At 39.7% G+C, this 26639-nt stretch overlaps 1 protein-coding gene across 1 annotated transcript; it reads left to right on the forward strand.

The window, feature by feature from the left end:
- On the forward strand, positions 1 to 26276 carry LOC134380309 (acyl-coenzyme A synthetase ACSM4, mitochondrial). Its single transcript, XM_063100051.1, has 13 exons — positions 1 to 201; positions 2179 to 2389; positions 5348 to 5555; positions 11592 to 11735; positions 12489 to 12645; positions 14496 to 14575; positions 21175 to 21298; positions 21971 to 22051; positions 22196 to 22297; positions 22748 to 22875; positions 22970 to 23069; positions 24797 to 24916; positions 26190 to 26276. Exons 1-13 carry the CDS (start codon positions 1 to 3, stop codon positions 26274 to 26276), a joined length of 1743 nt encoding a protein of 580 aa, XP_062956121.1.
- The last annotated feature ends 363 nt before the right edge of the window (positions 26277 to 26639 follow it).

Raw genomic sequence — 26639 nt, forward strand, 5'->3', positions numbered from 1 at the left:
ATGAGGATTTTTTTCCGCTACCAGATGTTTAGAGTCATCTGGCTCACCAAGCCATCTGGCCGGCACCTTCACAGAGATCACCAGCTTTGGGCACCTCTGACTCTTGCTGACTTTGAAGCCATACATCGCTGTGACAAGTCCTTGCCTAAGAATTTTAACTTTGCTGGGGATGTGCTGGACCAGTGGTCCCAAAAAGAGAAGGTAAAAGATGACGGACTTCCATCAAATGCTGGCATCCACTTCTCTCCCAGTCTGCTCTTGCCTTGTTCTGTGGTCCACTTGTCTATTGCAGCTCAATTCTTCCACCTTCTTGGTTTTGTTTGTTTTCCAGTCGCCCTTCTTTTTCCCCAGGGAAGGTCTTAGATCCTCAACTGCAGTAAGGCTTTCCCTGGAGTATCCTCGGTACCCCTCCCCCAGCCCCCCCAACAGTGGTTACTCACAGAGTAGTGCCTCTTTCCCTTCTCTTTCCTCCCAAGTCCCACACAACAGTTCATTGTGTTCAGGCTGGTCACAGACTTATCCAAAAAGGAGTAATTTGAGCTTTGGTTTTATTAATATAATTACCTTCACAGTTATTAGGAGAGAATCAGAGGTTGAGAAGAAGAAAGCAAGCAAGCCTTATACAGAAGGTTTCAATGCAGCCTCAGGACAAGGTCCCTGCTTACTGACCCCCACCCCATGCCAGGTACTGAGCCAAACACTTTACCTGTTAGTGCCTATCAAAATGCACTGCAGGATCTGTGGTTCAGAAGATGATGTTAGGTACTAGATATATAAGACATTAAATAGCATTGAATCAATCCTTCCTACTAGAGGGGGAAAGTCTTCCTTGAAAGCCACTGTATCTTTAACACCTAACACTCACTAAACTCTCTTTTGAACAGAGGGAATAGGTAAGTAGAAGTTGATAATCTCTAGACAAAATTTAAGGGCATAGTTTTGTTTTCAATATATCTATTTTTTTCAGCAACCTATTTTTAGCAAGTGGTACTGATTTTCCAGTTTTGGTGCTAATTAAATGCATTTTTTCTTAAGTAAATGTATACAAATAAAAGTGAATCCATGTAAAGAAGAATACAAAAAGAACAACAGTGCAGGTGTAGACAGATCCGGCAGAAACAGTGATACTCAAATGATTAAAGACTGAGAAATACTGACCCATATTATTTCATCAAATCCCCACAACCTGGGGGGTTTGCAGATAAGGAACTTAGCTTCATAGAAGTTAAGCTACTTATCCAACATCACACAGCTCCAAAGAAACATGAACCAAGTCCCTGATCTTATGGCACTTACTAGCACAGGGAAGGGACACATCTGTAACATAATACGATATAATTGGGTCACCTGGAGTATGAGCACAATGCTGAAGGAACACACAGAAGTCAGCGGGGAAAACAGGAGACTAAGAAAGGCTCACAGACAAACTGAAATGTAAACTGGACTTTGAAGTATTTTCTAACAGAGGAAAATAGAGCATTCCAGATAGGTAAGAAGGAGGAGTAATTTTTTTTCGCTAGGTAACACACAAAGCAAAGATTTTTTTTTCAGTACAGGTGATGCACTTTGTAGAAGTTTCCTCCAGAAATCAATCAATTAAGTTGATGCCTCCCTTTGCCCTGTTCTTGTGACTTGGGAAACCCATACCTTGGCCTCTGCGGACAAACAGACGTCAGGTCCCAAGTCAAACTTAGCACATTCATTAAGGTTATCTGGATGGAACAGGATCTAACTCAAGCCAGAAAGAAATTCATTAGAGGAATGTGGGAGAGCTCATGAGATTGGGCTGGAAGTTGGAGTCAGTCTCAGTGAGGACAGGAGGCAGGACAGCTCCCTAGGGAAACACAGGTAACTAGAGCCCATGACTGGCTTCGCTCCAACCACTTTCTACCCTTTGGTTCCTCTTAGAAAACTCAAAGTCCAGGGAGAGAAGTTCTGATTGGCCCAACTTGGATCACTGCCCACTCATTGGTCAGGGACGGGCAAGCACCCTGATGGTGGTCTCACCAAGGCTGTGTTCAACAGGAGAGGAGAAATTCCCCCAAAGACAAACTGGGGTGCTGTTACCAGAATGCACAGGAACAGGTGCTAAGGAGGGGTAATGACCGATGTCATGTTTACTTGACATGGTAACCAGCCATGTAAGCCTTGTTCTCTTTCCCATGTGTCCCTGGACAGACAGGGGAAAGATCAGCCAACCCAGCCCTGTGGTGGGTGAATGGCAAAGGGGACGAGGTGAAATGGAGCTTCGAAGAACTGGGCTCCTTGTCCCGAAAGGCTGCCAATGTGCTCACCGAGCCCTGCAGCCTGCAGAGAGGAGATCGCGTGGCCGTGATCCTGCCCCGAATCCCAGAGTGGTGGCTCGTAAATGTGGCTTGCATGAGAACAGGTCAGTGCCAATATTTAGCATTTCTAAAGCATGAGAAAAGAGAGAGAGATTGAAACTCCAGGGTTTTCTGAAATGTTAGCTTTGACTAAAGCTGTGCTTACAGAGGACAGAAAAAGAAGAGTTCAAATTAAGAGCAGTAATGATATAATAATAGTAACAACTACGTTAAGAGGTAGATATTATTGTGATAACCATCTTGCAGGAGAGAAAATCAAGTCTCAGAGAAGTTAAGAAGCTGGCCAAAAGTAACACAGCCAGAAATGTGTGTGACTGGTATTTAAACACCAAGGTCTATAAAAGCAAATGTGAGTCATGCCTCCTTGCAGTGCTGGATTATGACATGTTGATACAGATAATCCAGAATTTACTTTGCTGAATATATTTGGATTCTCCCTGACATGAAAATCCAAAAGGAAGAAAAGCTTTTTAGAATGCTAGGACCTGTAAGAATATGACTGCAGACCCCAGTTGCAGAACCTCCACCTCTTTCTAGACAAAAAGATTAATGTATTCAATGACACATTTTTTCCCAAAGTAGTAACTTATCATGTACCTCAAATAAAAGCTTCAACAGGATTATTTTCCCCTCTAGGACACGGATCAGCAAACCATGGCCTACAGTCTGGCCACCTGTCTTTATAATGAAGTTTTAATAGAATACAGCCATTCTAATTCATTTTTGTATTGTCTATGGCTCCTTTTGCTTCACAACAGCAGAACTGCTAATCAACACAGAGATGATATGGCCTGAGAAGCATAAAATATTTACTATCTGGCCCTTTACTGAAAAAGTTTGCCAATCCCTGCTCTAAAACATGACATAAATGCCTATAAATCAATTAAAAAGATATAAGAATACCAAGGATAGTATATTGTAGAGAACACAAAGATGTTTGTTGTGATATTAATAATAGTAAAAAATTGGAAATAATGTAAATAGAAATGATTAAATAAATTATGACTTAGCTCAGACTAAAGTTTAGCTGAGGTGTGTTTATTGCTGATTGAAATTATATTATCTCAACTTGATGGACTATCACTTAAAGGATAATAATAAGGATTTATAATTGTGTTGAAAAATACTCTCTCTGCCAATATTAAATATAAACAGCAATATATAAAATTCTTTTTGCATTCACTATAAAAAAAGAACTTGCAAATGTGATACAAATTATGGGTTGAGAAGAGATTAAGGGTGGTTTATCTGTCATAAAAAATGTATTTAATTTTACTTAACAAAACTTATGCAGTATGTGTAATACCAAGGAAAAACACATATACGAGCTGAATGATCAAAACACTCAGCTAATTAAGTGTAAGGCAAGTAGCTGAGGATTACGTTTTCTAACTCAGAATTATTAAATCTTCTGTGTGAATATTGAGGTTGCTTGTACTATACCACACAGCAAAATATTTTGATTTTGCTGTAAAGTGTGTGCAGTCTGAAATCCACTAGAAGAAAGCATCCTCTCAAACCCCAAGCTAGACTACCCACTGAACACATTCACATTACAAATCCACCAAGAGAACTAATAATTTTTGAGCCATTAAGAACAAGTGCTTTACAAAAGAAATAATCTTATAATTTTATATTGAGTGAACATTCTGAGATCCCCTAAGGTGTCTTCTTAGTCCCCTTCCTTATCCTCATATATTTATCCATTTTCTCCAGAGGGGATGACATCTATGAGCTTTTAAAGTATACTCAAAAAAGTAAAGTCTCTTTTCTAGAAATTCAACTCCACATCTCCCTATTTAGTTAACTTCTGAGAATTCACCAAGAAATAAGTACTGTAGTCTGGTATACAGCACAGGTCTCAGGAGCCCGGGAAATGTATCTTTGAATCCTGGCTCTGCCACTTACTGACTTCATGGCCCTTAGGCGAGTTGTCATCTAAACACTGGGATTAATTTTAAGTGAGATATCAGACACATAGTAGGTGGTCAATAAATGGTAGTGATTATCTGTAATACTTTACATATGCTCTGCTTTCTTCCCATTGATACTCTTTAGAAAGTGCAAATAACCTTCTTGAATCTAATTCTGCTATACTTGTATATGTTCTCATGAGAAACAGGTACTTCACTAACAGGCCCACCTCTGGCCAGAGTTTAGGATGAAGTGAGGACATGGGATAAATTAAACATTTCCAAAGCAGTCTCGGCAAACCCCGATGATGCCAGACCACTGCAATCCACAGGTTTGAGAGCTGGCTCTACCAGTCACCAGCTGTGACCAAATCTCATATTCCATGCAATGGCAACAACTGCCTACATCGACCCGACCAGAGTTGCTCAGACCAGAAGTCTCTAGGCATTCTTGGTTGTACAATCTATCAAAAATATTTAGGACACACATCTTCCTGAGTTTAGTTATTTATATGGTTCTACTGCACTAATATATTATACACATTATAAAACATATTCAAAAATGAGATTAAAAACATAAAAAGAATTCTAGTATCTCAGTAATTTTTTAATTCTATTATTTTCTTTTCTCATCCCTCACTTTGGAGACCTTTGGTTCAAAGGACTGAATGAGATAATGTTCATGAAAATGTGTTAAAAGCTATAAATTTAAGTGTTACATAAATTTACATTAAAATGTTACATAATGATAGCCCACCATTATAATGACGACTATGTGCCAGACACTAATATTATCCCCATTTTACATACAAGGAAAGAAAGGCACAGAGAGGTCAAGGTCACAAAGCTAGTAAGTTGCGAGACTAGGATCAGACCCAGGGTCTGCTAGACTCCAAAGCCAGTGCTCTAGGGATCTGCCAGTGATCAGGGTCCTGAGGGATGTCCCTGGGGACCAAGGCAGGGGTAGCTGAAGACTGCATTCTGAAGCTTCTCCCCACCCAGGCACAAAGTCCGAGTTAGCCACAGTCCACAGAGTCTTACCTAATGGACAACAGTTTTGTTCAGCTCAGGGTCCTCTGTCCTTCCCAGGGCTAGTTTTCATGCCAGGAACAACCCAGCTAACAGCAAAAGACATCCTCTATCGGCTGCAAGCATCCAAGGCCAAATGCATTGTGGCCAGTGAGGAGGTGGCCCCGGTAGTGGAGTCCATTGTATCAGAGTGTCCCGACCTGAAGACCAAACTCCTGGTGTCTCCACACTGCCGAAACGGGTGGCTCAGCTTCCAGGAGTTGTTTCAGTGAGTATTTTTCCCAGCCTATCTGCAGCACCAGGAACAATACAAATCACAGCTACATCTCGGTGTCTCCTTGCCTCCAAGGATTCAGCAACACTGTGAGTTGATATGGGTTCCTTCCCAGAAAAGAATTGCCTAATAAAAGAATTGAAAGACAGAAGGAACGGATGTAGCCCTGCCTCCATTTTCCTGCCTATGATGAGTATCCTGCATGGCTTGGCCCTTGCCTAACTCCTGGACCATATCTTCCACTACTCTCCCTTTCATTCCTCAAACATGCCTTAGCTCAGGGCCTTTGCACCTGCTGCTGCTTCTGCCTGGAATGCTCTTCCCTAGTCCTTGCCAGAGTTGGCTCCTTCTTGTCAGATTTCAGCTTAAATGCTTTATCCTAAGTGAGGCCTTCCCTGACTAGCTACCTAGAGAACTATAAGCCACTCTATCACATCACTGTCTTGTTTTCTTATCTGAATTATCATGTCCATTCATTTGTTGCCTTATTTAGAGTCTGTTTTTCTCCTCTAGAGTAGCATTCGGCAACTCAGGGCCCACAGGACAAAGCTGGCTCCCCACCTATTTTTGTAAATAGAGTTTTACTGGACCATACCCATGCCCATTTGTTTACGTAGTGTCTATGCTTCTTTCATTTTACAATAGCAGAGTTGAGTAGCTGCAACAGAGACTGTATGACCTACAGTGCCTAAGATATTTGCCATCTGGCCCTTTACAGAACAAGTTTGCCAACCCCTGCCCTAAACCAAAAGCTCTAAGAAAGCAAAGGCTTTGTCTGTTTGGTTGATCATTTTATCCCCATTTCCTAACGCATAACTGGAGCTTAAGAAATATTTACTGAACCAAGGTCAAGGATTCGGATCCTTGTACCATGCAGCCACCCCCCACCAAAAAGAAAAAAAAGAAAAGAAAAGAAATATTTGTTGAATGAATGAACAAAACAGATTTCCTAACCTCAGTTTTCTTCATACATAAAATGGGGATAATCACATTGCACATATCTCAAGTGTAGCTTTGAGGATAAAAAAAGATAATATGTGAGAAAATGCTTCCTATGCTGTAAAAAAGTAAGATGTTAATTAATGATATTGTCCTTCAAAGAAGCATTAAATAGCTTACGTTTAAAAAAATTCTTCCAGAGAAGAATTCTTTTTCAGAGAAAAATTCTTCCACTGCACTCTCCCAAGTGAGCCACGGGCCGGCCCCTACTGTTCATCTTCAAAAAAAAAAAAATTCTTCCAGAGAAGTTTATAGAAAGAGAAGACATGTAAACTCTGTTGAATAATAGGGCAGTTTCCTTTGTTGGAATCAAATTTTATCCTACTAATTAATGTAAACCAAATCCAATTGGTCGATCTCAAAATTCTCTCCCAAAAACCTCACCAATGAATCCTGTTGGTGTCTTTTATAAGCTGTGTAACCTTGGATAAGCCAAGTAACATTTCTGAAACTCTGTATCTTATCCATAAAATGGGGATAACCATAGGGTTGTAAAAGACTCAAATGTGATAAAGCATGTGAGATGCTTACCATAATTTCTGGCACAGAGTAATCATTCCATAAATATTATAGTAATTATCACTGCTGTTATTATTGTTTTCAAGTTAACAAAGTCATTCAGCAATGTAGTAATTCCTAAAGTAGTGGTATCCAGATTATTTCAATATGCATCTCCATTAGTAAAATACTTTTAACACACTCCACTAATGCATGTATTTATTTATAAATCATATACATGCAATTTTGTGCATTATACAAATACTAAAAATAAAAATCTTAGAGGATGAGAAAAAAAACACACATAATTTGAAGTTCTATTTTCTCATCCCCGGTGCCCTGCATACTCCCTGAGCAGCAAGCACCCCCACTTCAGGGACCCCTGTCCTAAACAATTGCAAGATTTTGTTGGGTCCCCAAGAAATCTTAAATGTGCCACAAAATTCACAAAAGAAAAAGAACTTTAAACTCACGTTGTAGAGTTAGGGCTCAGTCTCACAGACCCCTCGAGCCCGTTGTCCAGACTGGGTCACAAACCCTCCACACGCATCATAGGAAAAGGTCCTTGGAGCCCTGGACCCCTGAAGAAATAATAGGCTTTAGTCAGAGCTAGGAGGAATGAACCTAATATGTCTTTCCAGAGAATCCTCTAGAAGCTTCGCGCATCTGCACAGTTAGTCCTTTATACTCAAGTCCATAGTTCAGAAAAACACCCGGATGCACATGCACAATCACATTAAGGAACACCCGTGCGCAGGCGCATACCCACCTCAGCTGCTCAGCAAGACTCCAAACATCTGAGGGGCTCTGACCAGTTTTTTTATCTATGTTTTCCTAACACACGTGCATTTCAAATTGAAATTTGCACATTTGGGGGTGGTTTTCATGATGGAGGTAATCCTCACTTCAAACAACTTTAGAGTGTCAAAACTCCAAAAAGAACATGGACTGTTTCCCTAAAAACTAAGGAAGGGATAGCTGTCTCACTGCCAACAGTCAGCCAGTTTTTCAGAAAACAGCAATAATGAGGGTTAATTTTACATTGTTGGAGTATATTTTCTCTTTGAGGAGTTCATTTTAAGAATTATCACCCTACTTCTCCCTCCCAAGGATAGAAGTGCATTAACACTTTCCAGAATATTCATAATAGGATGGGGAAAAGGCCAAAGTTATGGTCCAGACGAATGTTTCTCTTTCCCTGTCCTAATACAAAGGACCCTGCCCTGAGGGTCTAAAAACCTGGATTTTGATCTCAAGGGAATCAAGATGGTTTTCCAGGCACAGGAACAGCATGAGCAAAGATATGGAAGCAAAAAATACCCTGAGGTGTACAGGGTAGCTGGAGAACAAAAGGAGGAGTCAGAGTGAAAGCCAGAAGAGCAAGCAGAAGTCAGATTATGAAAGATCTCATGTGCCATGCTATCTCTTAAACTTGGCCCTGTAAACAAGGGAAGCCACTGATGGATTTTATGAAGGGAATTGTCAAGGTCAGGATTGGATTTTAAATTGGCTCTCTGGCAGCTGTATAGAGGATGAATTTGAGGAAGACCCAATTGGGATCAGAGAGGTCACCATGGAGCCTAATCTAGGGGAGAGATGGTGAAGATCTAAATCTGATCTCTGGTGAGTAGGATGGAGGGAAGGGGGCAAAGTAAAGAACTAGCAGGACTTGGAGACTGCCTGGACATGGAGGATGGAGGAAGAAGGAGTCGAGGCTGACATTCTGCTGTTTTCCTTGGTTTATTGGGTAGTTGAGGTGCTATCAGCCAGAGAAAGAGCAAGTAGAGGAGGTTAAGATGATGAGTTTAGACTAGGACCTACCGAGACTGGGGGGGGGTCTGTGAACTTCCAACGGTCTAGCAGGTGGTAGATATGTGAGTCGCGGGCTCAAGGGGGTAAAGATACAACTCTGGAAGTCATCAGTATACAGGCCGCTCTGAAAATCCAAAAAGCTATAACTCAGAACTAAGGTATCCAAGGAAAGAGAGACAAGCTAGACAGTCAATCACTGCTTGAAAATCTCTGTCACTCACAGATTGTAATATCTTTCCTTTTAGTTAGTTATAAATAAATAAATAAATAAAAACCTATATCAACGGGTTTCCATATGGATTGAGAAGTGTACAAATATAAGAATTCCCCACCTCACCCCCCAGCATATTAGATACTGTGAAGAAATCCCCTTCTCTCTAGCCCAACACATACTGACTTTACATTTATACTGAAAAGAAAAATCAATACAATTGAATGATCTTTCTCTATTTTGTGGGGAGGAGGTGAGTTACCAAAAAACCATGTTAATATTTCATGAAACTATTTTTGACAATACGGTATATGTTTATATAATCAATCTTCACTGTTTTACAGTTTCAATGTCAATCTTATTGATTCATCAACAAGATGAATTAAAATGGCATCCTTAACCCTGTTCCCTTCAACTGGGAAAATCAATAATATGATACATAAGTTTCAAAAATCCTTAGATATTGTATAAGTTATCCATCACTGAGTAACAAACCATCCCAAAACTTGGTGGTATAAAATAGCAGTTTATTTGCTCATGAGTCTGTGGATCAGAAATTCACACAGGGGGCCAGCCCGTGGCTCACTCGGGAGAGTGCGGTGCTGATAACACCAAGGCCACAGGTTCGGATCATATATAGGGATGGCCGGTTGGCTCATTGGCTGAGCGTGGTGCTGACAACATCAAGTCAAGAGTTATGATCCCCTTACCAGTCATCTTTAAAAAAAAAAAAAAGAAATTCACACAGGGCCCAGCATGGGCAGCTGGTCTCTGGTCCACATAGGCTTGACTGGGGCTGCAGGATCCAAGGCAGGTTCACCCACAAGTCAGGTTTGGTGCTGGCTGTCAGCTGAAGCACCTCAGTTCTCCTGCACATGGCATCTCTCCAGAAGGACAGTCTGAACATCTTTGTATGGCGGCTGCATTCCTCCCTAGGGAAAGTGAAAACAATGAAGCCTCCTGAATCCTGGGCTGAGAAGTCCCAGAACTTCTGCTACAATGTACCCATCAAAGCAAATCATAGAGGCATGGGTCAGGCTGAATCACAGATGTCTCTGCCCCATTCTGTGCAGGTCATGAGTCAGGTAGTTGGGAAAAGATTCTGGTGGCCTTAGGCACAATGGACAGTCTTTATTTTAGATACAAGCTCTGCCACCAGTGATTCAGAGCTGCTGTCTTTTTATACTCAAGTACAAAATAGTGGCAACAAGCCAAGGAATACATGGGTGCACTTGCACAGTCACACTACTCTTATATAACTTGTTTATACAGTACGTGCTAAAATGTGCTGAATCATGTTCTGCCTGATTTGAGGTGAGGGAGCCTGATTAAACCATTTCTATTTTCCTCACAGGCACTGTCTAAAAAAAAATTTTTAAAGCAAATCATAAAGCCAACCCAGATTCAAGGTTCCACCCTTCAATGAGTAAATGGCACACTCCAACAGGGATGGAAGGAATTGCTGGAGCTAACTATGCTAAAGATCTTACACAGTGATTGTTAGCAGTTAGAATGCTTTTGGCTATAGTAGGCAAAGTAAAAGTGTCTTAAACAATACAATTTTATTATCTCACAAATAAGAAGTACAGAGATAGGGTGGACTGAGGGTTGGTTAATTCAGTGGTTTGATGAAGTTAGCATGGACCCAGATTCATTCATCTTTCCATCATGCCATCCTCAGTATGGTCCCAACATGGCTAGGATAGTTCCAGATATCCTGTACTTGCACAACAATATCCAAAGGCCACAAAACAGGATGAATGGGGTGGGAGAAGGCAGCACCCCTTCCTCATGACTCTTTAGAACAAGGAAACAGTTCCCATTAAAGACTTATATCTCATTGGCCATAACTGTATTGTGTGCCCATTCATAAACCAATCACTGGTCAAGGGAGGAATGTCCATGACTGACTTCAGTTAATCAAGTTTCACCCCTGGGAGCACATGACTGCCTGATACCCGAACAAAATCAGAGTTTCACCACTACAAGGAAGAAGAAGGGGACGGCTGTTTGGTAAGCAGCTAGCTGTGACTGCCAGAGATGTTGAAGATATTAAACAAAAATTATTAAAAAGTTTATTCAAATGCCAAAAGATCTTCCTTTAAATAATATAAACTCCTGAAATATTAATAACAATTTACAAAGATTCAATGCTGATTTTTTTCTAATTCATAGATTTTTTAAAAAGCACTTAGGAAAAAATGTTTGAATAAATAAAATGCATAACCTTCTGTTATTAATATTGAAAGTTATCTTGGCTATCTACTTGGCCTACCAGGAGATGAGGCCAAAAAAAAAGAAAAAAGATTTGAGACGGTAAATCTTAGCACTGATCTTCACAGTCCCTAAAATGTTTCTTGAGGAAATCCTCTCACGGAAGCTTTGGATTAGGTTCAGTTCTGTTAACTATCTTCCGGTAACAAGAGAGTACAAGTGGCAGAGCAAAAGAAATACCAGAGTTAAACTGGCCTGCCATCCTCAGCCACCTTCTTGGGGTCCCTACTTTGCAGATCTGCCTCTGAAGAGCACAACTGTGTGGAGACAGGAAGTCAAGAACCAATGGCCATTTACTTCACCAGTGGGACCACAGGCTCTCCCAAGATGGCCCAGCACTCTCAGAGCAGCCTTGGCATTGGGTATACCCTTTGTGGAAGGTAGGGAGGAAAACTCAGTTTGTTTCTGGTGAATTCTCCTCTGAGGTACCCGTATGTTTATCCAACTGCCTAACTGATGCCTCTCCTTGAATGGCTACAAGATATCTCCAATATAACATACAAAGCAGAACTCTTGATGCCCCTGCCCAAACCTAGCTCAGAAAATGGCACCCTCTGAAGCAAGAGCTTAGGAATCGACCTTGATTCAATCCCATTACAGCATGTCTGGCTCCCTCTTATTACCAGGTGACTTACCTACCCACAAAGGCTTTCCTAAAAGAAAGACTATCCTAAAACTGTCACATTACCCTATTTTATTTTCCTCATAGCACTTTTCACTATTTGAAATGATGATACTTATTTATATCCTTAGTTCACTTTGTTGTGTACTTATTCACTGTCTCCCTGAAATAAGAACATAGATCTGGTCTATCTTGCTCACTGCTGTAGAACAGTGCCTCACATACAATATTCGCTTAATAGATATTGCATCAGTGACTGAACTCAGAAAATCATGCCAAACTCAGCCTCCCACTCCACTCTCAAACCACCTAGGATTGTGAAAAAGCCCTCTAGGAAGAAGGAGAGGTAGAATCCTCACCTTGCCTTGGGACTTCTTTTGACCCTTGTCCATAGCCCTTGAGGTTCTGGGGCAAGGGCGCTCCTCATAGATACTAGTTTGTTTGCTTTCCTGTTTTTAAATTTTTATTTATTTATTTTTGGTCTGTTTTGTTGCTTCTCCATATCATTTAGATATTGGCTAGACTTGAAGTCCTCAGATATCATATGGAACATGTCCGACACGGGCTGGATCAAGGCCGCCATTGGCAGTGTGTTTTCTTCCTGGCTTCAGGGAGCTTGTGTTTTTGTGCATCAGATGGCCCAGTTTGACACTGACATCTTCCTAGATGTAAGTCATGACTTCCACCTACGTATATCTTTAGAGCTCTTCCTTGTCTCCCACAAAACCACAGAGAAATGATTCCTCAGAATACAGGGCTTCTGGAAATCATTTCTCTTTAAGAAGCAAAGTCTCCAGTGACTTGGTTTTTGTGTTTTTTGTTTGTTTGTTTGTTTGTTTCTGGCAGCTGGCCTGTATGGGAACAGGAACCCTTGATCTTGGTTTTATAACACTAGCTCTAACCTGCTGAGCTAACCAGCCAGACCTGGACTTAGTTTTTCAAGTATTTAGCAGAGTAGAGGCGGGGGACACGCACAACACTCTCAGGCATGAAATCCAGACTTCTGCTTCGAATCGCTCAGCATTTGCTAGTGTCTCTAGCTCTATAGCTGCTTGAGAGCCAGGTTCTAAATAACAGATTAAAAGTCTCTAGTCTAAACAAATAGTTTGTTTCTGATTCAGTGAAACAAAGACAATAGCTGATAAATCTGAACTCCTCTGTGGAGGAGTTTGAAGGTGGGGGTCACCTTTCTCCCAGAACAGCTCCTTCCAGTCTCCCACAACCCTACACTTCTCACTTTGTTAATTCTTGGAACCCAATACTCTTCTGGGAACCAGCTCTCCTTTCTCAGCCAGACACGGCTAGATTGAGATAACAGATAACTCCGATTTCTATAGCTTTTAGAAAACTGTGATTCACGTCAATTATTTTTCAACCATGAAAAATCAATTAACAAAATACATATTACTAAAAACACACCACACCTGTGTGTGGATAAAAGCTATGTTTACCCTGTTATTTTGCTAACTGGTCTAACGAGATGCCTTGAAGGTCTTAACAGAAATGTAGGGTAATATAAGAACTGAGATCTATACATCAGGTTCACAAAGTGACCTGAAGAAGGTAAGTTAACTTCGCAGTTTCAAAATCTACATTTGTAAAATAATATTTTTATTTTACAAAGGTAATATGTGTATTTTAAGTGCTATAAAAACCTTTATAGATTTATACTATTCTTAGATATATACATTACATGCAGTAAAAACAATTAGAATGTAGAGAACAGTTATGCCTGGTAGAAATGCTCACTTACAGGTCAAAAGTTATTCTTGATCTATGACAATCCATATAGCCCAGACATACATCTCGAGAGCTTCTCCCAAATGCTTAAATTTAAGACAAATTGTCAATACATTAAGTGACACAGTGGAACTTCTCCAAAAAGAGGATCTCTAAAACATTAACATTTCTCTAGATTTAAGATGCCTAGGTCATTGTTTGATTTAAGAAACTGGAGGTATAATGAGCCTAGCAAATTTTAAACAACTAAGAAAAGGCCTTAAAAAAAGAAAGAAAAGGCCTGAAAAATGCCTATTTCTGCATTCATTCAATCCACTCAAAAGTACTAATATCTTTTATAGAAATGGTGTTTGAAAGGTCCTGGTAGGTTAGCTGAAAAGACCCCGGTTGGTTAGCTTGCACAGCAAGAATCAGTACTATACATGAATATATGGGCAGGAGGTTACAAGACTCCACTATGAAACATAACTGGTAGCCCTGAGGTAGAATAAGCCAGTTCATTCTTTGGGTTGTTCCCAAATTCAACAATTCACTTAAATTGATTTTGATTTTGTATGTCTGTTTCTATAACACACACACACATCCTTTCCCATAATTTGGAATTCTCAACAGACATATAGTCACCAGTGACAACTAATAAATATTTGCTTTCTTATTCCTAGTAGTGACCATGAGATAGGCACATATTATTGGGAGAGAATGAGAGGTTGTAGACATCAGCTACAACCTAGCCTTTCACTGACCGCTGCTCATATCCATGTCTTTCTCTATCATCCAGACGCTTACCACTTATCCCATCACGACGCTGTGCAGCGCTCCCACTGTGTACCGGATGCTTGTGCAAAAAGACCTGAAGAGGTACTTGGGCAGAAATCTCCATTTGAACCACCACAAAAAGCTATCTTCCAGCATCAGAGATCTCCTCTTTCCAGCACAGGGTAGACCAGGGTTTCTCAGTCTTGTCACTATTGACATTTGGGACCAAGCAATTCTGTGTCATGGGAGGCAGTCCTAGCATTGCAGGATATTGAGCAACATCCCTGGCCTCTTACCTCTACCAGTAGCACCTCCCTTCCCCCATCTGGGACAATCAAAAATGTCCCTAGACATTGCCTAATGTCCCCTGGGGGGGCAAAATCATCCTCCAGTTTAAAAACCACTGGGATAGCCTCTAGGGGCAACTGGACTCTTTTCCAGGAAAAACCAGGGCCTTACAGCTGCAGAACTCCCACACATAAAAACAATGTCCTTTAGTACCACTCTTTTAGAAATGCTGTCATTTGGAAGGAGCCCTTAAAAATAAAAATAATAATAAAAGAAAGTACATTATACCGCTTTGAAGAGAAGCTAATGAAGTTTATTATTTGAAGTTTATTAATTGAATTGATTTGGCTATCAATTTAGCCAAATCACCTGAACATCCGGTAAAGTTGCAATGTATGAGGGATCTTCAAAAAGTTCATGGAAAATGTGTATTAGAAAAAACTATTCATGGATTGCAAAATGTTTTTGTACCAAAATAAACTGTACTAACTTGTCTGAACAGGCTCTAGTTTAAGGCAGTAAGTAGGATAAAACATCAGTTTCAAAAAAGTCCCTATCAGGGCAACATGAATTCTGCTAAAATTGAAGAACAAACGTTAAATTTACAGGGAAATTTGGATAGAAGAATGATGAAATCATTGATGCTTTACAAAAAGTTTATGGGGACAGTGCTCCAAAGAAGTCAGCAGTGTACAAATGGATAACTCGTTCTAAGAAGGAACAAGATATTGTTGAATATGAAGCTCACAGCAGCAGACCATCCACATCAATTTTCAAGGAAAAAATTAATCTTGTTTGTGCCCTAATCAAAGAGGACTGATGATTAAAAGTAGATATAATAGCCAACACCATAAACATCTCAATTGGTTTATCTTACACAATTCTGACCAAAAAAATTACAGTTGAGCAAACTTTCTGCTCAATGCATACCAAAATGGCTGCAGACAAGACCAGAGCTTTCAATGGAAATTTTGAATGAGTGGGATCAAGATCCTGAACAATTCCTCTCTCTTTTTTTTTTCATCAAGATGGTGCTTTATTTAGTTATATCCTTAATTCAAATTGTGTCTAGATAACACATTTTCACATGGTATGTCAGCATCACAGGTCCTGAATAATTTATTTGAAGAATTGTAACAGAAGATGAGACATGGCTTTACCAGTGAAATCCTGAAGACAAAGCACAATCAAAGCCATGGCTACCAAGAGGTGGAAGTGGTCCAGTCAAAGCAAAAGAGGACTGGTCAAGAGCAAAAGTCATGGCAACTGTATTTTGGGTAGCTCAAGGCATTTTGTTTGTTAACTTTCTGGAGGGCCAAAGAATGATAACATCTGCTTATTATGATAGTGTTTTGAGAAAGTTAGCCAAAGCTTTAGCAGAAAGTGCTTGGGAAAGCTTCACCAGAGAGTCTTCCTTCACCACCACAACACTCCTGCTCATTCTTCTCATCTAACAAGGGCAATTTTGCAAGAGTTTCGATGGGAAATCATTAAGCTTTCATTGTAAGGTCCTGATATAGCTTCTTCTGACTTCTTTTTGTTTCCTAGTCTTAAAAAATCTTTAAAGGACACTCATTTCACTTCCATTAATAATGTAAAAAAGATTGCACTGGTGGTTAAATTCTCAGGATGCTCCATTCTTTAAAGGTGGACTGAATGGCTAGTACCATCACTTACAAAAGTGTCTTGAACTTGACGAAGATTATGTTGAGAAATAAAGCTTGTATTTTTTATTTTTATCTTTTAATTCCATTTTTCCATGAACTTTTTGAAGTATTCTCATATACTGATCTAACTAATTCAAAGTCAATACACAAGGAGAGAAAGGAAGGAAAAGAGAAACAATTTAAGTAGTGTAGACTTGTCCATTCTCTGTTCCCACAAAGGTGTGGATGCCCAGGAGGGAATGGGCTATGAGAGACAGAACAGAGCAGATATGAATCTTCTCTTTTCCTAATCAGTGTCAACTGACTTTCTGTTCACTGGGTGCCAAAACTATTGCACCCAGATCAGCTACAGACAAGAGCAGAGCTTTCAAAACCCTCAAAATGTGTGAGCAGCTTGCTCATATTTCAAGGGTAATTCAAGGGCTATTCAAGTGTTATTTTGAATACACACAATTTGTATCCTACCTACACCCTCCTGTTCATTTGAGACTTTACTGTATGGGAGTTGGGCTGTCCTGGGCTTTCTTACCTGAGTCCAGTAATTCTAGTGGTTACATTTCAAGCTCCAAATTCAAACAGGCAGGGCTCTGCTACTTACAAACAGTGTAACTTCAGACATTCAAGATGACCTTGATAAGCCTTTGTCAACTCCATCCATAAGAGAGGATTTACAGCGACCTCACAGGGTTGTGGTGAGAATTTTTTTTATTAACATATTCATTATTACAAATTGTAATTATTCTTTACGCCCCTTACCCAACCAATCAATCCCCAGCCCCTTCCCTCCCCCACCCGTCTCTAGTATCCTTAGGTTTGTTCTCTCCTTCTGAAAGTTCAAAGTATTATTGTGGTTCCTTCCTTCCCCCCTCCCTCCATCCTTCTTTTCTTCTTTCCTTCTTCTTTCTCTTTCTCTCTTTCTTTCTCTCTCTCTCTCTCTCTCTTTCTTTCCATTTTTTTTTTTGTCTTTTTGTGACTGGCCGCACCGCGCTCAGCTAGTGAGTGCACCGGCCATCCCTATATAGGATCCGAACCCGCGGCGGGAGTGCTGCTGCACTCCCAGCGCCGCTGCACTCCCAGCGCCGCACTCTCCCTAGTGCGCCATGGTGTCGGCCCTTTCTTTCCTTCTTTATTAGCACCCTGTTATGAGTGAAAACATGCAGTATTTCTCTGTGTCTGGTTTATTTCACTTAATACAATTTTCTCCAGGCTCATTCATGTTGCTGCAAATGGCAGAATTTCATTCTTTCTTATGGCTGAGTAGTATTCCATTGTCTATATATACCAAATTTTCCTTATCCAGTCATCTGTTGATGGACATTTGGTTGGTTCCAACCCTTAGCTATTGTAAATACAGCTGCAATAAACATGGGAGTGCAGGTATCTCTTCGGCATGATGATTTCCATTTCTTTGGGTATACCCCGTAGTGGAATTACTGGATCATATGATAGTTCTATCTGTAGTTGTTTCAGAAACCTCCATACTGTTTTCCAAAATGGCTATATTAATTTACAGTCCCAACAGTGTAGAAAAGTTCCCCTTTACCCACATCCTTGCCAGCATTTGTTATTCTCAGTCTTTTTAATAATGGCCAGTCTAACTGGGGTGTGATGATATCTCAATGTGATTTTGATTTGCATTTCCCTGATGATTAGTGATGCTGAACATTTTCTCATGTACCTGTTGGACATTTGTATGTCCTTTGAAGAGCATGGTATTATTCATCTCCTTTGCCCATTTTTGAATTGGATTATTTGGTCTTTTTACTATGAAGTTTGACTTCCTTATATATTCTGGATATTAATCCCTTGTTGGATATGTAGTTTGCAAATATTTTCTCCCATCCCGTAGGTTGTCTTTCCACTCTGTTGATTGTTTCCTTTGCTGTGCAGAAGCTTTCTAGTTCAATATAATCCCATTTGTTTATTTATTTTTTTCTTTTGTTACTTGTGCTTTTGGGGTCTTATTCATAAAGTCTTTGCCAGTCCTACTTCCTGAAATTTTTCCCCTATGTTTTCTTTTAGTAATTTTATGGTTTCAGGTCTTATGTTTAAGTCTTTAATACATTTTGAGTTGATTTTAGTATATAGTGAGAGGTACAGGTCCATTTTCATTCTGGTGCATATGAATGTTCAATTTTCCCAGCACCATTTTTTTTTTAACTTTTATTTTGTCGATATACATTGTGGTTGATTATTGTTGCCCCTTACCAAAACCTCCCTCCCTCCTCCCTCTCCTCCCTCCCCCCCAACAATGTCCCTTCTGTTGGCTTGTCGTATCAACTTCAAGTAATTGTGGTTGTTATATCTTCTTCCCCCACCCCTGGTTTTTTTTTTTTTTGTGTGTGTGTGTGTATGTGTGTGTGAATTTATATATTAATTTTTAGCTCCCACCAATAAGTGAGAACATGTGGCATTTCTCTTTCTGTGCCTCACTCGTTTCACTTAATATTCTCTCAAGGTCCATCCATGTTGTTGCAAATGGCAGCATTTCATTCGTTTTTATAGCTGAATAGTATTCCATTGTGTAGATGTACCACATTTTCCGTATCCACTCATCCGATGATGGACATTTGGGCTGGTTCCAACTCTTTTCCAGCACCATTTATTGAAGAAGCAGTCTTTTCTCCAATGTATGTTCTTGCTGTCTTTGTCAAAGATCAGTTGGCTGTGAGTACGTGGGTTGATTGTCAGGTTTTCTATTCTGTTCTATTAGTCCACGTGTCTGTTTTTATGCCAATACCTTCCTGTTTTGGTTACAATAGCTTTGTAATATAATTTGAAGTCAGGTAGTGTGATGCCTCCAGCTTTATTTTTTTGCTCAGGATTGCTTTGGCTATTCAGGGTCTTTTCCTGTTCCATATGAATGTTAGGATTATTTTTTCTATTTCTGTGAAGAAGAATGTCATTGGTTTTTGATGGGGATTGCATTGAATCTGTAGATTGCTTGGGTAGTATGGACATTTTCACGATGTTAATTCTTCCAATTCAAGAGCATGGAATGTCTTTCCACTTTTTAATATCCTCTTTAATTTCTTTCAGTAGTGTTTTGTAGTTCTCATTGTAGAGATCTTTCACCTCCTTGGTTAAATTGATTCCTAGATTATTTATTTATTTATTTATTTATTTTGGTGATTATTGTGAATGGGCTTGCTTTCTTGATTTCTTTATCAGCTAGTTCATTATTGGAGTATAAAAATGCTACTGATTTTTGGGTGTTGATTTTGTATCCTGCAACATTACTGAAATTGTTAACCACCTCTAAGCGTTTTTTGGTAGAGTCTTTAGGTTTTTCTACATATAGAATCATGTTGTCTGCAAATAGGGATGCAAAGATGGTTCAACATACACAAGTCAATAAATGTGATACAGACATCAACAAAACCAAGGACAAAAACCATATGACTATCTGTAATGGACTGAATTGTGTCCCCCCAAAACTCCCTGAAGCTTGAATTGTGTCCCCTAAGTTTTATGTATTAGAAACTTAGTCCCCACTGTGACTGTTAAGAGGGTGGGAAATCCTATTACAGTAATTGAAAGGTGGAGCCTTAAAGAGGTGATTGGATTGTAGGACTGTGAAGTAGTGAATGGATTAAAAATGATGGTCAGGGGCATGGTTCTGAGGACTTTAAAAGAGGAGGAGAGTCTGTCTTTCTCTCTGTCTTGCTCTCTCTGCTTCCACCATCTTGCAATGTGAGACTCCTGGATCACTGTCACCACCACCAGATGGACTTTGGACTTCCCAGCCTCAGAAGCTGTAAGCAATAAATGTCATTTTTCTTTATAAATCACACAGTTTCAGGTATTTTGTTATAAGCAACATAAACAGACTAATACACTATCTCAATAGATTCAGAAAAAGCCTTCAACAAAATTCAACATCTCTTCATGATAAAGACTCTTAGCAAATTAGGTATAGAAGGAAAGTATTTCTACACAATAAAAGCCATATATGACAAACCAATCACAAATATCTCATCCTGAATGGTGAAAAACTGGAAGCTTTTCCCCTAAGAACAGGAACAAGACGAGGATGCCCACTCTCACCACTTCTATCTAACATAGTATTGGAAGTACTAGCCAGAGCAATCAGGCAGGAGAAAGAGATAAAGGGCATCCAGACTGGAAAGGACAAAGTCAAACCGTCCCTGTTTGCTGATGACATGATTCTGTATAGAGAAAAACCTAAAGGTTGTGGTGAGAATTTAATGTAAGTGACATGCTTGGTGAGATCAGCCAGACAAGTTGTAAGTATGTGGTGTAGAGTATCCAACTCAGCCCTTCATTATTTTGGAGGCCTTGGGAAAGTGCTTTAACCTCTCTGAGCCTCAGTTTCCCCATCTATAAAATAAGGTTTGTGAGGATTGTAAATGTGCTCCTAAAGACCCGTTAACACAACAGTTGCTCAATTAATGTTAGCTGTTGTATCATTTGGCTCATAATAAGCAGCACTTAGTTTCATTATTAGTATTTTCTCCTTTTTTCCTTCTTTAATAGCTGAGTTCACTTCCATCTGCTAAAATGGAAGCTCTGCCAGGGATCTTTGTTTTAATTACTAACATGCCCCACATGCCTAGAATAATGTCTGGCAATATAGCAGGGGTTCAACAAACATTTGTTGAGTGAACTTTCCTAAGACTTGCCTCTCCTAGCTCCTTTGCTTGTTGCTTGAACATCCTAATTATCTTGCAGTGAAAGCCACTCCGATTTCTCTCCCAAAGACCCCATGTGACTCTCTTTCTCCAGATATAAATTCAAGAAGCTGAGGCACTGCTTGACAGGAGGGGAGCCACTCAACCCAGAGGTGCTGGAACAGTGGAAGGCGCAAACTGGGCTGGAGCTGTATGAGGGCTACGGACAGACAGAAGTGGTACATTTAAAGGACAAAGTTTCAGTTTAGTATAGTGGGGGACTTTCAGCCCCAGGATTGTCAAGTAAAACCCTGAAGTACCCCAATCATGCTCTAAATTTTTATGAAATTTCAAAGAATACCTTACCTTGCCAGTAGTTACCAAAACTTGTGAGCTGCCCACTTAGGTTTGGCTAAAGGAAAACTACAATTATTCCACACAGTTTTTGTACCCCCACTCCTCACACTGCAGGAATCCCAGGAGCGTTAGGGGTTGGTGAGTTTAGAAGTAAGCAGCTCATCTTTCCATTGTGCTGGGAAGAACTCCCTGAGAGCCTTCAAAGGGAATTTACCCCAAGATGCACTTAATGGAGTCTGAAGGAGTGGTTTTCAAAGTGTGGCTCTTACACCAGCAGCAGCAGCAGCAGCATCTGGTAATTTGGTAGAAAAGCAAATTCCTGGACCCACCCCACACCTACTGAATCAGAAACTCTGGGATGGGGCCCAGCAATCTGTATTTTAACAATGCTCCAGGTGATTCGTGACACTCAAGTTTGAGAACTACTGGTCTAAAATATTTCAGAAGATGAACTTGCATTTTGGGAAAATCAGTTAAAACTGCATCTTAGGTTATTATATAAGTAGCTATAGATGAATTTTTATATACTCATATAAAACATGTCTTCTCAATAGGGAATAATTTGTGCCAATCAGAAAGGACAGGAAATTAAACCAGGCTCAATGGGGAAAGGAATACTACCCTACGATGTCCAGGTGGGTTGAGAAAATATCTGACTGATTCAATAAAGAAGAGAGAACATTTTACAGTTTTCTGCTATTCATTATACAACCATTCACAACCCATTTTCATTTTGTGAAAAGAAATTTTAAGAACTTAAATTCTTTCTTTCATTCTAGATTATAGATGAAAATGGCAATATCCTACCACCTGGCAAAGAAGGAGAAATTGCCCTTAGACTAAAGTCTACAAGGCCCTTCTGTTTCTTCTCTGAATATGTGGTATGAGAACATAGAAAACACTATTCATACCTTAATACAGACTTGGGTCTAAATTTCATACCCACGATGTCTTGCTATAAACCTTGGGCAAGTGACAAAATTCAAGTCTATTTCATCACCTGTAAATGGGAGAATATCATCTATCTTCTAAAAGTATTGTAAAGATTAAATTCCATGTGTAAGATACTGGTTGTAATGGTTGTCATCAGAAAGGAAAACTGGACAGGCTGGGGGGAAGGGAGAGGAGATAGGAAGTGTGAGAGGTGGAAGAGAGGCTGATTTTTCATCATACTCTTTTGGACCTTTTGTATTTTATACTTAGTACTACCATTTTAAAAAGTTAATTTCTTTTAGAAGTAGGATGGGTAATATACTAGTCACTTAATGGGTGTCATACCCCTGTCCCTGTTCTGACCAAACTAATCCCAAAATGTCATCTTTGATTCCTAGGACAATCCAGAGAAAACTGCTGCCACCTTAAGAGGAAATTTTTATGTCACTGGAGACAGAGGAGTGATGGACAGTGATGGGTATTTCTGGTTTGTTGGCAGAGCTGATGACGTCATTATATCCTCTGGGTTTGTACATCTGCCACTCTTAGAAAGTCACAATTTGGCAGGGAGGGAGATCTGTTTGCGGGTGTAGTGATCAAAGGCTTCTTTTCCTCTTCAGGTACCGTATTGGGCCATTTGAAGTGGAGAGTGCACTAATTGAGCACCCAGCAGTGGTTGAATCTGCTGTTGTCAGTAGCCCAGATCCAATCCGAGGAGAGGTAGTGTGAATGTCATTAATTAAAGTAGCAATTTCATAGTTTCAAGCTCTGTCCATTTGACCACGGTAAAGACTGAATCTCTGAATCAAGAGCAGTCATTTAATTCCCATTATGAGGCACACATGGCAAAATGTATACTAGGCTTTAAAATGAGTTGTGTCCCAAAGAGGGTGTATTAGGATTCTTTTGGTGGCAAGTGACAGAAACTTAACTCAACCTGACTTAAGTTAAAATTATATATGTATATTGCTCATATAAATGAGAGGTATTTAGGTACAGCTACATCCAAGGATTCATATGAAGTTAGCAAGACTCAATCTCTCCATTTTTGGCTCGGCTGTTCTTTATGTTGGCTCCATTCGGGCAGGTTCTTCCTACTTGAGAGCAACCAACTCCATACTTACACAGCTTAACAACCCTTCCCACCCCTCCAGGGAAGGAGAGAACTCTCTTTTCAACCATTTCAAGTAACTCCCAGGATCTCAATTGCCTGTCTTAGGTCACATCCCTAACCAGCGTGGTCCAGGGAATGGTATATGCTGACTGGCCAAACCTGGATCATACGCCAGTCACTGGAGGCGGGGGTTGGTGTCAACACCACCAAAGAGAAATTAGAGTAACACCCCACAGGAAAATCAGGCTATTGTTACTAAAAAGAGGGGACAGATACTGCACACACAAAAGCAGATTTCACTGCATGTACAATCATCACAGAACTCAGAATACATTTTCTGACAAAAAAAATGCAAATAGGAGATCGTGGCCAGGTTCCCAAACAGTACCATGAGCCCATTTAGTACCTAATGAAGGGAAACTCAGGCAGTGACAGTAATAGCCTTAGTTCCACGAGGATGCCCTATTCTATAAAAGGGAGAAATTTCCTTTCCTTTTCAAAGTTTCCTGTAGACTCAGCAAGTGGCAAAATTTCAAATTTGTCTATCAGCATCCTCCTACATCCCCTTCTGTACCTCCCTGTTACATATAACGGAGCCTCTGCAGTGACACTGGATCCTATACTCTTACTTCATGTACACCCTCTACTCTTGGTGTATTTCATTCTCCAAAATTTTTCTCTCCTGCCACCATATCCCCTCATTCTCTCAATATAACTGATTTCAGCTGAACAGAAATAAACACCAATTAGTATGAATAATTAATAATTTCTGTTTACTAACCTTAATAATTATCTAATTGGTGGGTTTTAAACAGTATTACAAAAGAAGCAAAAAAAGACCTCTTATAGATTGATCAATCCTTCCTGAGAGCTGACCTCTCTGGATCCACAACCCTTCCTCCACCAGCACCCCCCAAAACCCCTTCAAAACACTTATTCTCTAGAACCTCCATTTATCCCCCTACTACATGCTTCTAACAGTATAGGTTTTATGGAATAGATGGTCATCTGTAAATCAAAGACTGCCTGTATAATAGACAGGATCCATCTGATTGAAATGTTAAATACATGTGTGACACGTAAATAAAACTCAGCCCTTTGCTTTACTGAACCACTGCACTTCTCAACTCACAACCATTTATCTGGAATTAGATCTCAAAACCTCACTTTATAATTGTATCCAAGTTATGTTCAGAGGTGATCTCTGGCATTTCCAGCCATCATTCAAGGTGCTATTAACAAATAGTAAATATCTGTGTTCAGCATTCGTTCCAAACCCTTGATGTGTCTGAAACACAAACACAGCAATATAAATGGACTTTTCTGCTTGCAGGTGGTGAAAGCTTTCATTGTCTTGTCTGCACCCTTTAAATCCTTCAATCCAGAAAAATTAACTCTTGAGCTTCAGGATCATGTGAAAAAATCAACTGCACCTTACAAATATCCAAGAAAGGCAAGTACTTTGCCCAAAAGTTAAGTTTGTGTTACCAAACTAGGGTCTAAGCCAGTATATAGGTTTTATTGGATTTTGACTTTAAAGTAGCTCATTACATAGGTAAAAAACACTTTATCATTTTGCCCTAAGAATTTTGTGCTTTAAAACGATATTAGGATACTACAAATGCTTGATAAATTAGAACTTTTTATCAACTCTGCAATACTAAGTAACTACTAAGAATCTTTATAGGGCTAATTAGTCCCATTCCATTTTGGGGAAAAAATGGTGGCAAAGAATTGCCAAGTGCCTTGTTTTTAGGGATGGCAGCTGATTTGTCTATCTTAGTATGCTCAGCCATAATACCACTATAAATTCAAAGCCTGTATCAAGTGACCTCATTTAAGGGTTAGGAAGAAGACAGTACCCAACTGTGGAAACTTTCCTGAAACCTTCTTCAGATAACTTAAGACCTCTGTATGCACACAGAGATGGAACTGTTTCCTTCTAGACCTGGAATCCTACTGGTTACAGTGACTGACCACTACACAAGAATTCCATTTCAGTTGACATCATTTCAGCCAAAAGGTAGTTAATTTCAACCTAAGAACTACTCACATTTTCTCCACTAAATTCACTGCATCAGTGACCCTTTGAATTTCAAAAATGTTGTTTGAGGGCATTTTAAAATACAGTAGTCATATATATGTATACACACACACACACATTTATGGTACAGAGTTATCAGTATTTGTGTATCTTGAGAAGGTGGAACAAAGAGACTTTTATGGTCAAGTCAGGGCCTAAGGGGAAAATCGTATATACTCCAAATTATACCCCGCCCCCCAAAAATCTCCCTCAGAACTTCCAGGACCCAGCTCTTAAAGCTTAGAAACCAACTTACCAGCCAGCACCCCTCCACCTCCCCCCACCAAAAAAGCTTAGAAGCCAAGAACTAACTTTTCTTTTTGCATGTAGGTGTAGCCTCCATTTCCTGGGGGGACGTAGAGACCTTGGTCTAGTTTGAACTAGAGGAAAGCAAGGGGGTAAAGGGACTATTATTTTCTTCTGGCAAAGCATAAATGAATTCATACTAAAATCCCCTATGATGGAGCTACATTGTCATCCTTACTATACAAACAAATTAGTTTCTGGTGTCCATAAAATTCATTAAGACAAATCTTCAGACTCTAAAACTCCGCCTCAGTTTCGTGAAAGCTCTCTCCTACTGTACTGACAGGTGGGATAAGTCAAAATGAAATCAAGTGTCTCATGTTTTTCTGTCGATTAGGTGGAATTTGTGCAAGAACTCCCAAAGACCGTCACTGGGAAAATCAAACGCAACGTTCTAAGAGACCAAGAATGGAGACGAACATAGCTTGATAAGAAAACTGAAGAATTAAGAAGTAACATGGTTGCTTTCTTTTAGTATTTACTTCCTGATAATTCAGTGACTGCTCTCTTAAAATGTTTAAGATTTTTCCTGGTTGAAAATTGAACTGAGTTTGTGTTTTGTACTTAAGCCAAAAAATGTTTAAGAGAAAAAAAAAATCTAAAAATATTTGAGAAGAAAATTTTATAATGACCAAACTGACAAAGGTAATGATTATAATGATTTATAATGTTTAAAATAGCAGGAGTCTAATGATTACTTAAAAAGGCCAGTACACAATGAATCTGTATTTCATTTATCTTATGCCTGATTAGTTAAAAATAAAGAACTACTCTATGAAAAATGTTC

Source organism: Cynocephalus volans, chromosome 6, assembly GCF_027409185.1.
Source record: "Cynocephalus volans isolate mCynVol1 chromosome 6, mCynVol1.pri, whole genome shotgun sequence".
NCBI lineage: Eukaryota > Metazoa > Chordata > Mammalia > Dermoptera > Cynocephalidae > Cynocephalus > Cynocephalus volans.